At 38.0% G+C, this 13,719-nt stretch overlaps 1 protein-coding gene across 1 annotated transcript; it reads right to left on the bottom strand.

Moving 5' to 3' along the window:
• Positions 1-2,431: 2,431 nt before the first annotated feature.
• Positions 2,432-3,598, bottom strand: LOC107816775 (putative DNA-directed RNA polymerase). Its single transcript, XM_016642521.2, has one exon. It carries the CDS (start codon positions 3,596-3,598, stop codon positions 2,432-2,434), a length of 1,167 nt encoding a protein of 388 aa, XP_016498007.2.
• Positions 3,599-13,719: the final 10,121 nt, after the last annotated feature.

The raw sequence follows: 13,719 nt of genomic DNA, 5'->3' as shown, positions 1-13,719 counted from the left end.
CGCAAAAATCACTTGGTTGCTAGGTTTGTTTGTTGAGCTTGGAGTTACCATTCAACAGCCAGTTACCTTATGTTGTGATAGCTGCAATGCAGATTGTTGCAAATCCCATTTTTAATGAACGCACCAAACATATCAAAATCGATTTCCACTTCATTCGTGAGAAGATAAAGCAGGGGTTGCTGGCTACTCAGTATGTTCATACTTCGCATCAACTAGCAGACGTACTTACAAAAGAGTTGACTGCTACGCAACATAATTGTCTGTTAGGCAAGCTGGGTGTGTTGAATATTCTTCACCCTCCAACTTGAGGGGGAGTATTGTAATATTGTAGCTAGTTAGTGGTTACTTAGTTGAGGGACTTATTTGTACACAGTAGAAGTTAGAGGACCTTCTTATTATTTAAGGAGTTATGTTAGTTGTATATAAATAGTGTATAGTCAGTTATTCAGTTATGAGAAAAATATTTTCCTTTCCCAGCAGAGCTTCTTCTCGATTCTGCTTCTCCAAGTCTCTCTCAAAATATTCTGACAGATTGTGATAATTTAAAGAGCAAAATAAAAATTGTGAGGTCAAATCCGAATTGGCCCATTTGTCACCCCCTTCTTTCTTTGATTTGAAGCAAGATTTTTTGAAAGTAACAATTCCAAATAGATCATCCATTTTTCTACCACATGGTTGAGATCAATGTGAAAAAATCAGAATGCCTATGTCCACGAAGCGAAGAAAGAGGAGCAGGAACAAGAGGTTGTCCTCTCCCGGCCTAGTAGTTCCGCAACTACTACCGTGGTTAATGCCAACAGGGATCTCCCATTCCGAAAGGTTACTAGGCCGCATGTTTCTTCTTTTTTTTTTTTGACAAAAATATTTCTTTTTTTTCTTCGCCCTTTGCATTGGAAGGGGGCGGAATATACTTTATTATATACGAGGAACTCACGAAAATCTCTGAGTGCTCAAGCATCCAATCAATTGAAATGAGGGTTAACAAAAAAGAATAGGACCTATTATTCCTACATGTTCCATTAGTAACATTCCCTTGAGATGTTACTGCATATTTTTCTTGTGTTTAATCTTTCCCGATTAGAAATCATATAGGAATTTCTTATAAAATGAGCAAATTTATTGGATTGGTTTATTAAAAGTATTGATTCTATTTTACTCTGCGCTATTGATTCCACTATTATTAGTGTGGAATAATTCATTTATATTTATAGAGATAGGGGACATAATTCATATGGATATAGTAAGTCTGGCTTGAGCTGCTTTAATGGTAGTCTTTACTTTTTCCCTTTCACTCGTAGTGTGGGGAAGAAGTGAACTATATGGGTCTTACTAATTGAGTTAAGGAAGAAAACTGTATCAATATCAATTGCTTTCTAGATCGTTCTGCAACACGTTTTGAGCAAAATAAAAATATCTTCATTTTAAAATTCCATTGGACTCGACTAGAGTAATGTGTTATAGGAATCATCCTCTTTCAATCAAAGAGCTATTTCAACGATTCCCATATTTGTAGTTCGAAAGGAAGAGGATCCCAGAAAATCTATTCGAACCTAATTCTTCCGAAATTTTCTATTCCAATGAATGCCCCCCCCCTATTAGTAGCCGAAGTAAAGGCCAGCATGAGATCAAAGTCACTTGTCGTCCTTTCGTTGTCTGTTCAATAAAGGCCATCGATATTCCCTTACTTCACAAGTTTTGAATTTTATGAGCCCTTCGATTGTATCCCATAATAAAATCTCTCTGATAAACATCTTGTCATTCGATTTGCATCTTTTTCCTTTTATTTTTTAATTTGGCACTATTTAAATAAAAAAGAACCTACAATAAGTTTTTCTTCCTTTAACACTAACCCGGACAAGACTCACCAATAAGGTAACTCCACCCTGTATTTTATGGATCAAATCCGGTGATAATTCTCTACTCATGTCCTTCCAGAGCTGAGGAGAAGAAGTGCCCCAAATCAATGCATTCCATTCTTAGCAGAGGTTCCTTCCATATAATCCCTCGAAGTACTTCGCTCACCTTCGAAGAGTGAAAGGATCATTCAAAGAAAACTAAAGGCATAGGACAAAGGAGCTTAGAAGGGTGACGGAGAGGAATAGTAAGGTATGAAATCACTTAGATAGAAGCATGTTGGATGACAGAACGATGACTTCATGCTTAAATTCTAAATTTGAGATTTCTGACCTTGAAAAATGACGTAAGTGATAGATGGAATCGTTCAGTAGGCTAGTTTCCATTATCTATTGAGAAAGCGGCGGCCCCAGTGTGCTCTCTAATAGTGCACCGAAACGGGGCCGGAGAGACGGTAAACCTTAGATCAGCTAAGATCTCTCAGTGTTACCTGGCGTCTTTTCTTGCTGGGACAATCAATGAGTGCAGAAGCTGCTACAAAGGAAAGAGCAAGGGTTGAAAGACAAGAGAGAAATATTCAATCTCCCCTAGCTGATGCTAACCATCCTACAGAGCGGATTAAAGTCATTAGGTTTACAATATGAGGAAACCTCGATTTAAAGAACTTCTCGATATGAGTAGAAAGCGTCAAGCATTCTTTTTTCCTTATTAAACCGGAGTATTGTTTATAGAGATCGTCCGCCATGGTGTATGCTGCCTTACCATAGATCAACGGCATTAGGAGAGATTTAATAATTTTTCTATCAAACCGGGGACATACAAAAGTCTTAATCATGTGAGGATCATCGAAAGTTTGAATTTCCTCAATCAAGGACTTTTTAATCTCCGATACAAAGAAGTCGTAAACGTCATTAATACCTAGATTCTTTATAGGCTCTTTATAACCATTGTTTATCTGCTCCTTATCACCTTTAGTTGGAATAAGATTCGTATAATTAACTATTTCAAAATCTAACAAGAAGTAACTAATTATCTGATAAGCGCTTGCAGATGCATCTTGTGTGATAGGAAGTTTCCACTCTGACACCCTAGGATCCAACCTTTCGATAATTAGAGCCTTGCTTAGGAACTGCAAGGGATCTTTAGCGGTAGGTGCATACTCAATGATTCTATCAATAGAGTAAAACCTCTGCTCTCTATACCATTTACAAGTTGCAGGGTAAGTATCAAACGTTTTATAATGAAATGAGGCTGACACATATAACATTGAGTAAACCTTGTTATCGTATTCTTTAGTATGAGATGGATTTGCCTTCTTAGCATCATTAAATGTACTCTTAGAGAACACTATCAAAGACCTTGCTAAATCACGCTCATGGAAATGTAATACCCCCGCGCGATAAATCCTACCGCGGAAGTCGACGAATGCTAGCAGATAAAATTCATACCCCTCGTAAGCTGACGCTATATCGAGTATAAAGGTTTCATAACGGGCTCGCTGGATATCTGTCAAGAACTTTTTTAGCAATGCAGGATAGAGGTAAGGTCGGCACTCATCACCTTCATTTGATAGGTAAGCTTCCCTCAATACCTTGCATCCCTCGGCTATATTTAAGTAGGCTAGAAACTTCGGCATCAGTAGATCTATTTCTACTAATCTATTATAATTATTTTTAATGATATCTAAGATACCCACATTTATCTCAAAAGCCTCTTTCTGTAAGGTATTCATAGTGTCACACATTTTCTGATAGTTTTCACCCAATAAAATATTAAAGTTATTCTTATCGCGGGATGTTAATAGATTATAGCGATTATATAAAATATAAATCCACGTTAGGTTCGCCTAAATAACCTCCAGTAATATCAGATAGTGATTTAGGTGCCTCTCCCCTCACTTTAAGTCGTTCTACAACACCCCACTCCTTAGGAGGGCATACCATAGGTAGACTTAACTGGATCGGCAGAATGCTTATATCAAAATTGCAAATTACATATATAGGCTTTTGTTTGTAATACTTACCACCCTTCTCTTTTTTATTAACCTTTTGATCAGGAAAATATTGTTATCAATTCTCTTTCTAATAAAAATTCAACCAACAATACACCTATATTCTTACTTATACAACCAGGAATTACATTAACGGAAGGTTTGCTCCCAACCCGTTGATAATTTCTTTCAGACAGCAATTTAGCATGAACTCTAGCCATTCTATCTAGTTGGTCTACAAGGGTAGAAAGGCGAACGGCTGGGCTGTCATTAATACTATTGAAGAGGCAACCAAAGATGTAAATAATAATGCCTTCCAATGTATACTGATGAAAGAGGTTTAGAAGATCCAACTCATCGGAAGTGAGTTTCTTACTAGCCTTAAGATACTCCTTAGCAGAGGGCGCATCCTTCTTAACCAAAAGATTAATCATCATAGGTGTAGCCTCAAACAAACTCTGTATATCATCATATGGATATGCTTGTTCTTCAATCTTCTTTTGTGTTTCGTATAATTTATAACTATCGTACCTGTCTACTTTAGATTTACACAGCAATTCCAACACAGCACTTTGGTATTTGAAAATATTTGTTTGTTCGGTAATATTTAATCCATTATCTTTGGAAATATCATTAAACTTCGGTTCGAGCACCAGTCTATAAATTAGCTTTAAGACATTTTTCAAATCAGGGTTTGCATTCGCTTTACAGGAACGACTCAAATAAAGGGTCTTGGCCTTCCTAATATCATTCTTTCTAGCATTTTGGTAACGGATACAAATTATTTAATAATATTTTTATTATTCTGTATAATAAACCACGAAACAGTCTATGTATCGCTCACTCTGCGCCAAACCGGTGGTAGCCTAAATCTATTTAAGCTAAATGGCGTAGGTATATTAATTACAGGGTGATCAGGTTTTATTTCCTATAGAGTTCAAGATATGTTAGTATCATTTTTTTGTGAAACGTGTTAAAACAGTGAAAATATCCTCTATAAATATAAGGCAAAACTGCATAAAATAGACTTAATACGGTTCAATCCTTACAAGATCCTTGACATATCAGGATTGTCGTGCATCATCCTTGTATAATCGAGATAGATCCCACACAAATATAACATAGTTATCCTTATTTTCCAAGATCAAACGCTTAAGCACCATTTATAGATAAAAGTTCCACATAAAGAAACGTTCATCTAACTACGTAAAATTAAAATAATTTGAAGAGCAAAAATTAACATGCAAACTACAATAAAAAGAAAAAAATATTCATATTAAATATTATAATATTTTAAAACTATACGAATACTTTACAAGTTCAATATGCAAGAGAATTAGTAGTATTTGAAATAAGCATATTTTAAAAAAAATGTTTATTCTCTTTTTTAATCTAAAGTGTGAATAAAGATTTTCAACAAATATATTTACTCTCTTCTTAAATTTAATAAATTGTACATGAGAAATTTTTATTGAACTTTTTGCTATTTTATTTTAATATACTTCGCTACTGATATACATTTTCTTTTTAAAACTAAACACTTAGCACCTTGTAAAAACAAAAGTATTATTCAAACTAATATTATGATTCCCATACATATTAAGAGGGATATGATTTTACGTCACATGGAGTATATCGGCAACTTAGACATATTACTGAGATATTAGTTTTTTAAAATATTTGGTCGGACGGACATAATGATTACAGGTGCTAGCCTAACGTATAAAAATTATACACTAATTATGTATAAAATATGTATTATTATATATTAATATACGAAAATATATAAACCTTCGCTAATATTTTATAGCTAGTTACAACGGTAGCCTCTATAAGTGACAGATCTTTACTTGTCCATGTTTTTGACTTCTTGCGACAAAAAAATGAGTGTTATATGCGTTGCATTGTTCTTCAATTGTAGTAGCTTGAAGCTCTTGTTTGGGATAGAAGTTGGAAGTTAATGCGTGATTATTGTTAAAATCGTTTGAATATTGATAATTTGTACTTAAATTATTGTTCAAACATTGATTTAGTGATTTGCTCTAAAAATAGTAAAACATCATTGTTAATTCTAAGAAAGTGTTAAATAAGACAAAGTGGGTCTTGTTAAGTTGGTGTTATGTGACTAAATCAGTGGTTGAGGATAGCTTGTGTTAGTATTTTGAGGCTTTATTTCAAATTTGAAATTATTTTGGTGCAGATTTAGGGTGGTTTGATCGAAACTAAAATTGTAAATTCGAAAGATTTTGAACATTACAGACAAATTATACCAATCAGATATACTTTGATGAATAATTTAGCAGATAGATCAAATACAGGTAACACAAAGTCATGCAAGTTTGGTAAAATTTGGTGATCAATTGAACAAATACAAAGTTATGTAGTATAGAGTTTGTGATTATCCAACATAATAGCTAGGTTAAATACATTATGAAATCCTACCTGTTTGACATAACTTTACTATGAGTGAAAACTTAAAATTATGATAACCGAACGGAGTTTGCAATTTGTAAATTTTCCAACATAATAGCTAGAACGAATACAACGTAGAATTCTACCAATTCGTCATTAGTTTAATGTGAACGAAAACAGAAAGCCTACCAACTTTCGTCATAGCTACTGCTAAGCGCATGTTTGGATTCGGGGTCATTTTTTAAAAGACATTAAAAAATGGAACCATTATTTAGACCAATCCTTTATAGGATTAGTTGTGATGTCCCAAAATGTTATCTTTAAATTTAATTATTAATTATGTATCCTAAGACCTCGAAAAAGACTATTTATTATTTCTCGACTTGTGTGCGCAGTCCGTAAAATTTTCCGAAAAGTTTTTATGTGAAAAATAGATTAAAATGTGAAATAAAATCTTAAAACTCAACTGAGTTGACTTTGGTCAACATTTTGAGCAAACAGACCCAGATCAGTATTTTGATAGCTCCGGTAGGTCCGTATCGTAATTTGGGACTTGATCGTATGCCCGAAATTTAATTTGGAGGTCCCTAGCTCAAGTTATGACCATTTAACGGAAACTAGTAATTTAAAGGCTAAAAATTTCCAAGTCTGACCACGGTGTTAACTTTTTGATATCGGAGCCGGAATCCGATTCTGAAAATTTGAATAGCTTAATTATGTCATTTAGGACTAGTGTGCCAAATTTGAAGTCATTCCGGATTCATTTAATATGTTTTGGCACGATATTTGCAAATTGAAAAGTTTTAAAGTTAAAAGTTCGAATCGAGGTGTGAATTATAATTTTGATGTTGTTTGACGTGAATTGAAACCCGGAGTAAGTCTGTATTATATTTCTGGACTTGTTGGAATATTTGGACGAGGTCCCGAGTAGCTCGGATGAGTTTCGGACGAGCCACAGAGCAATTGGAACCTGCTGCCCAGTGCTGGTTCTGGTGTGTCGCACCTGCGATATTTTGTGCGCAGGTGCGTGGTCGGCCCAGCGGAATTCCAATCGCTTATGCGACATTGGACAGCCCTACCGAGCTCCGCTTCTATGGAGAAATGAGCGTAGGTGCAAAACCGCATCCGCGATGGACGAGCCGCTTCTGCGAGGAAGACCGCTTCTGCGGTCACTAGTGCGCTTCTGCGATGTCGCATGTGCGACATTTTTGGGCGCAGATGCGGCCACTGGACAAGCTGCCATGTTCCACAAATGCGAGATTTGTCTCGCAAATGCGAGGCCCCAGGTGTGAAAATATAGCCCGCAGATGCGAAAATGCTGGGCAGAATACATAAAATCGAGTTTTAGCCATTTTCACTCATTGTTGAGTTTTAAGTCTCGCATTTTGGCGATTTCAAAGGAGGTTTTCACGATTTCGAACTGAGTAAGTATTTTTTATCATATAGTGATTATATTTCATAAATCCATGTCTATATTTATCATTTATTTCGGATTTAGATGGAAGAAATTGGAATTTTTGTAAAACTTTCCAAAAACGAAAACTTTAGATTTGAAGGTCCATTTGACATCGGAATTGGATAATTTTTATATGGTTGGACTCGTCTCGGAATAGGTGTTCGGATTTCGTAAGTGTTTCCGAGATTTCAGACGCGGGCTCCACTGTCAATTTTTAAAATGAATTTCGAATTTTAATCCGGAAAATTAGTAAATTCATATGGAATTAATTCCTACAATTTGTATTGAATATATTGAATTGTTTATGACTAGATTTGAGGATTTCAGACATAAATTCGCGAGAAAAGGGTATATTGAAAACTTAAAATTTGATTTCGAAGCGAGGTAAGTTGCATGGTTAACCTTGACTTGAGGGAATAGAACCCTTAAATTATTTATTATGTGAATTGTATGTGAACGACATATATGCGAGGTGACGAGTGTTTATACGTCGTCAAATTAAATGTTTGCATAAATATTTGAAAATCATAAATCGTGTTAAATCGTGAATGAATTATTATATTAATTGTTTCACTCATAATTCCTTGTCAAATATTAATTCTTGAATTCCTGTAATAATTGCTACATGCTTATTTGAATTATGTGAATTAATTGCTACTTGACATTTAGTATATTAAACATTAAACTGCCTATTTTCTCCTTGATTTCCATAATAAATTGTTTGTTTCATAATTAAATTATAATTATTATATGCTTGTTGTCTCATAATCTTATATTAATAGTTGCATTTATTGGAGAAATTTTTTCTATGAGAATTGGTAAATGAATATATTGGAGGATCGGGTTGCACGCCACAACAAAATTGATTAAAATGAATATATTGGAGGATTGGGTTGCACGCCGCAACAGACTTATTAAAAAGTCTATATATATACTTGATTAAATAAATATATCGGAGAGTTAAAAATGAATATATTGTAGAAACGGGTTGCACGCTGCAACGGAAATTGATTGAAATAATAATTGATTATGACTGCTGAGTTGTCTTCAACTATTAAAAATGAGTTACCTGATTTATTTCTATTATTGTTATTTTACTAATATTGCGTACAGGTTAATCTAAGTGGCCCACCTTAGTCTCGTCACTACTTCGTCGAGGTTAGGCTCAGCACTTACCAGTACATGGGGTCGGTTATACTGATACTACACTCTGCACTTCTTATGCAAATTTCGGAGTTGGTCCCAGCGGCGTACCATAGACTTGCTCGGATTTCAGCTACTCAGAGGAGACTTGAGGTATAACTGCACAGTTTTCGCAGTTCTGAAGTCTCCGTCTATCTTAATTTAGTTGTGTAATTACTTTCAGACAGATTTACTTTATTCAGACCTTTATTTGTATTATTCTAGAAGCTAGTGCACTTGTGACATCAAATTCTGGGATGGTATTTAGACAACGTGATTTTTATGGATTATTCACTATATTTCAGACCTTACTTCCGCAATTTATCTTTGTTATTAATAAATTTAAAAATTGTTTAAAATGGCTAATATTATTCTAACGTTGGCTTGCCTAGCAAATGAAATGTTAGGCGCCATCACGGTCCGAAGGTGGGAATTTCGGGTCGTGACAGTTGGTATCAGAGCACTAGGTTACATAGGTCTCATGAGTCACGAGCAAGCTTAGTAAAGTCTAAAGGATCGGTACAGAGACGTCTGTACTTATCTCTCAAAGGCTATGAAGTTTAGAAACAATATCACTTCTTTCTTATTCTGTCTTGTGATTTTATTCTATCATCGATGATTGAATCAGTCTACTCTTATTCTCTCGCAGATGGTGAGAACACGTAATACCTCTACCGATGGACAGGGACCAGAACCCCGGTGGAAACTATGGCCAGGGGTAGAGGTCGAGGCCGAGGTCATGCTAGAGGCCGAGAAAAAGGCAGAGGTAGAGCTCAGTCCAGAGCTCGAGCAGCTGCACCTGTTGTAGAACCTCAGGTGGATCTTCAGGAGGAAGTTCCAGTTCAGAATGTACCAGTTGGGCCAGTTCAGGTCCCGGAGGGATTCATAGCCACCCTAGTGCTTCAGGACGCTCTAGTCCGGTTGGTGAGTCTTATGTAGGGCGTGGCCCAAAATGGTACATTTCTAGTGGCGCCAGCCATCTCACGGGCTGGAGGAGGAGCACAAACTCCTACTACTCCCGCTCCAGAGCAGATGGCTAACCAGAATTAGGCTCCAGCAGCTCCGTCAGTTAGGGTAGTTCAGCTAGTTGTTGCGGCACAAACCAGTGATAGGCCCGCCATATCTTTTGAGGCCTTATTGAGACTGGATAAGTTTACCAAGCTCTTTCCAGTTCACTTCAGTGGTATATCTTCTGAGGATCCACATGAGTATCTAGAACGCTGCCATGAGGTGTTGCAGAACATAGTTATAGTTGAAACCAATGGGGTTGATTTTCCTATATTTCAGATGACGGGTTCTGCCACAAGATGTTGTAGGGATTATACATTGACTAGACCGGTTGGATCGCTTGCACTTACCTGGGAGCAGTTTTCTCAGCTATTTCTGGAGAAGTTCCTCCCTATCACACTGAGGGAAGATTACCGAAAGCAATTTGAGCATATACAACAGGGCAGTATGATGGTTACTCAGTATGAGTCCCGTTTTATGGATTTGGCCCGGCATGCTCTCCTTTTACTACCTACTGAGGGAGAGAGAGAGTGAGGAGGTTTATTGAGGGACTCACTCACCATATCAGGCTTCAGATGGCCAAGGAGACCAGAAGTGAGATTTCTTTTCAGGCAGCTGCTAATGTCGCGAGAAGGGTCGAGATGGTTCTTGCACAGGAGAGAGGGCAGAGGTCTGATAAGAGGCCTCGTCAGTTCGGTGGTTTCGGTGGTGCCTCATCTAGAGGCAGGGGTAATTTTGGTAGGGGTCATCCTCCCAGACCGTTTCATTCAGCACTTCATGCATCTCCCGGTGCCTCAGGGAGTCACGGTCCTATTATTCCTTACTATGGACAGCCAACAGTTAGTGCACATTCAGCTCTTATCAGTGCACCACCACTCCATAGTTACTACAGCAGTTATCTGGCCTATTTGGGTCAGCTTCAGATTCAGCAGCCACGGCATCAAGATGGCCGTTATGAGTGTGGGAACATTGGTCACATCAGGAGGTATTGCCCTAGATTGGCGAGTAACAGATCTCGACAGGATTCTCGTGCCATCATACCGGCACCGGTTGCTTCACCACCTGCTCAGCCAGCTAGAGGTAGGGTTCAGGCAGCTAGAGGTGGAGGTCAGGCCATTAGAGGTGGAGGTCAGACCGTTAGAAGTGGAGGCAAGCTAGTTAGAGGCCATCCCAGGGACGCAGTTCAGAGTGGTGGGGCTCAGCCCCGATTTTATACTTTTCCAGCTAGGCTTGAGGCCGAGTCATTTGATGCTGTGATCACAGGTATTATTCCAGTTTACCATAGAGATTCTTCAGTTCTATTTAATCCAGGATCTACTTATTCCTATGTGTGCTCTTATTTTGCTTAATATTTGCTTGTGCCTTATGATTCTTTGAGTGCTTCTATGTGTATCTACACCGGTGGGAGACTCTGTTGTAGTAGATCATGTTTATTGTTCGTGTGTGGTTACTATTAGTAGTCTTGAGACTAGTGTGGATCTTCTACTTCTTGATATGGTAGATTTTGATATCATCTTGAGTATGGATTGGCTGTCACCATATCATGCTATATTAGATTGTCATGCCAAGACAGTAAACCTAGACATGCCGGGGTTACCTCGGTTAGAGTGGAAAGGAACTCATGGTCATTCTGCCAGCAGGGTTATTTCTTATATGAACGGTCGGCGTATGGTCGAGAAAGGGTGTCTAGCCTATTTGGCTTATATTCGCGATCCCAGTGTGGATGTTCCTTCTATGGACTCAGTACCAGTTGTTCGTGAATTTCCAAGAGTATTTCATGCAGATTTGTCGGGGATGCCACCCGACAGAGATATTGACTTCTGTATTGATTTGGCTCCGGGCACTAATCCCATTTCTATTCCACCATACAGTATGGCCCCACCAGAGTTGAAAGAATTGAAGGAGCAGTTACAAGACTTGCTTGATCAGGGATATATTAGACCTAGTGTCTCGCCCTGGGGTGCGCCAGTATTATTTGTAAAGAAGAAAGATGGTTCTATGCGGATGTGTATAGATTATCGACAGTTGAATAAGGCCACTATCAAAAACAAATATCCACTGCCAAGAATTGATGACTTATTTGATTAGCTTCAAGGTCCCAATGTATTTTCAAAGATTGATTTGAGGTCTGGTTACCATCAGTTGAAGATTAGGGCATCTGATGTCCCTAAGACAACTTTCCGGACTCGGTATGGGTATTACGAATTCCTATTGATGTCATTTGGGTTGATAAATGCCCCAGCAGTATTTATGAATTTGATGAATCGAGTGTTCAAGCCCTATTTAGATCCTTTTGTGGTTGTATTCATTGATGATATCTTGATTTACTCCAGTAATTGGGAGGAGCATGATCAGTATCTTCGGAGTGTGCTTCATACTTTGAAGAATAATCAGTTATATGCCAAATTTTCAAAATGTGAGTTTTGGTTAGACTCAGTTGCCTTTTTGGGGCATGTTGTATCGACACAAGGCATAAAGGTGGATCTTAAGAAGATTGAGGTTGTTCAAAATTGGCCTAGATTACTTCAGTTACAGAAATCTGGAGTTTCCTAGGTTTAGTAGGTTATTATCGTCGGTTCGTGGAAGGATTTTCATCTATAGCAAGCCCATTAACCAGATTGACAGAGAAAGATGTCCCATTCAGATGGTCAGACGAGTGTGAGTTGAGCTTTCAGAAGCTCAAGACTGCTTTAACTACGGCGCCAGTATTGGTATTACCCACAGGTTTAGGATCGAATACGGTATATTGTGACGCATCTCACATTGGTCTTGGTGTAGTATTAATGCAAGATGGCAAGGTGATTGCATATGCGTCGTGGCAGTTGAAAGTTCACGAGAAGAATTATCCTATTCATGACGTAGAACTAGCAACCATTGTTCATGCGCTGAAGATTTGGAGGCATTACCTCTACGGTGTCTCGTGTGAGGTATTTACTGATCATCGTAGCCTTCGATGTCTGTTCAAACAAAAAGACCTTAATTTGAGGCATATAAGATGGTTGGAGTTGTTGAAAGACTATGATATCACCATTTTGTATCACCCATGAAAGGCCAATGTGGTGGCTGATGCTTTGAGTAGAAAGGCTATGAGTATGGGCAGTCTTGCGTATATTCTGGTTTGTGAGAGGCCATTAGCTGCAGATGTTCATACTTTGGCTAATCAGTTCGTGTGGTTAGATGTTTCAGAACCCAATCGGGTTCTAGCTTGCACAGTCGCTCGGTCTTCTTTATATGAGTGCATCAGATAGAGGCAGTATGATGATCCTCATTTACTTGTCCTTAAGGACACAGTGCGGCACGGTGATGCCAAACAGGTTGTTGTGGGGGGAGATGGAGTTCTGCGAATGCAGGGTCGTATTTGTGTGCCTAATGTGGATGGGCTTCATGAATTAATTCTTGAAGAGGCACACAGTTCCAGGTATTCTATTCATCCAGGTACCGCCAAAATGTATCAAAATTTGCGGCAACATTATTGGTGGAGAAGAATGAAAAAGGATATAGTTGCATATGTAGCTCGGTGTCTGAATTGTCAGCAAGTTAAATACGAGCATCAGAGACCCGGATGTTTGCTTCAGAAGTTAGAAATTCCTGAGTGGAAGTGGGAGCGTATCACTATGGATTTTGTTGTTGGACTCCCATGGACTCAGAGAAAATTTGACGCAGTTTGGGTCATTGTGGACAGGTTGACCAAGTCAGCACATTTCATTCCAGTAACAGTTACCTATCCTTCAGAGAGGTTAGCTGAAATTTTCATTCATGAGATTGTCCGCCTTCACGGTGTGCCTGTGTCTATTATTTCAGATCGAGGTACGCAGTT

This window comes from Nicotiana tabacum, chromosome 12 (assembly GCF_000715075.1).
Source record: "Nicotiana tabacum cultivar K326 chromosome 12, ASM71507v2, whole genome shotgun sequence".
NCBI lineage: Eukaryota > Viridiplantae > Streptophyta > Magnoliopsida > Solanales > Solanaceae > Nicotiana > Nicotiana tabacum.
This window is presented reverse-complemented; position numbering and strand designations above follow the sequence as displayed.

Coding starts and splice junctions, on each gene's coding strand:
- LOC107816775 (XM_016642521.2), bottom strand. CDS start 3,598: ATGTGTGACACTATGAATACCTTACAGAAAGAGGCTTTTGAGATAAAT.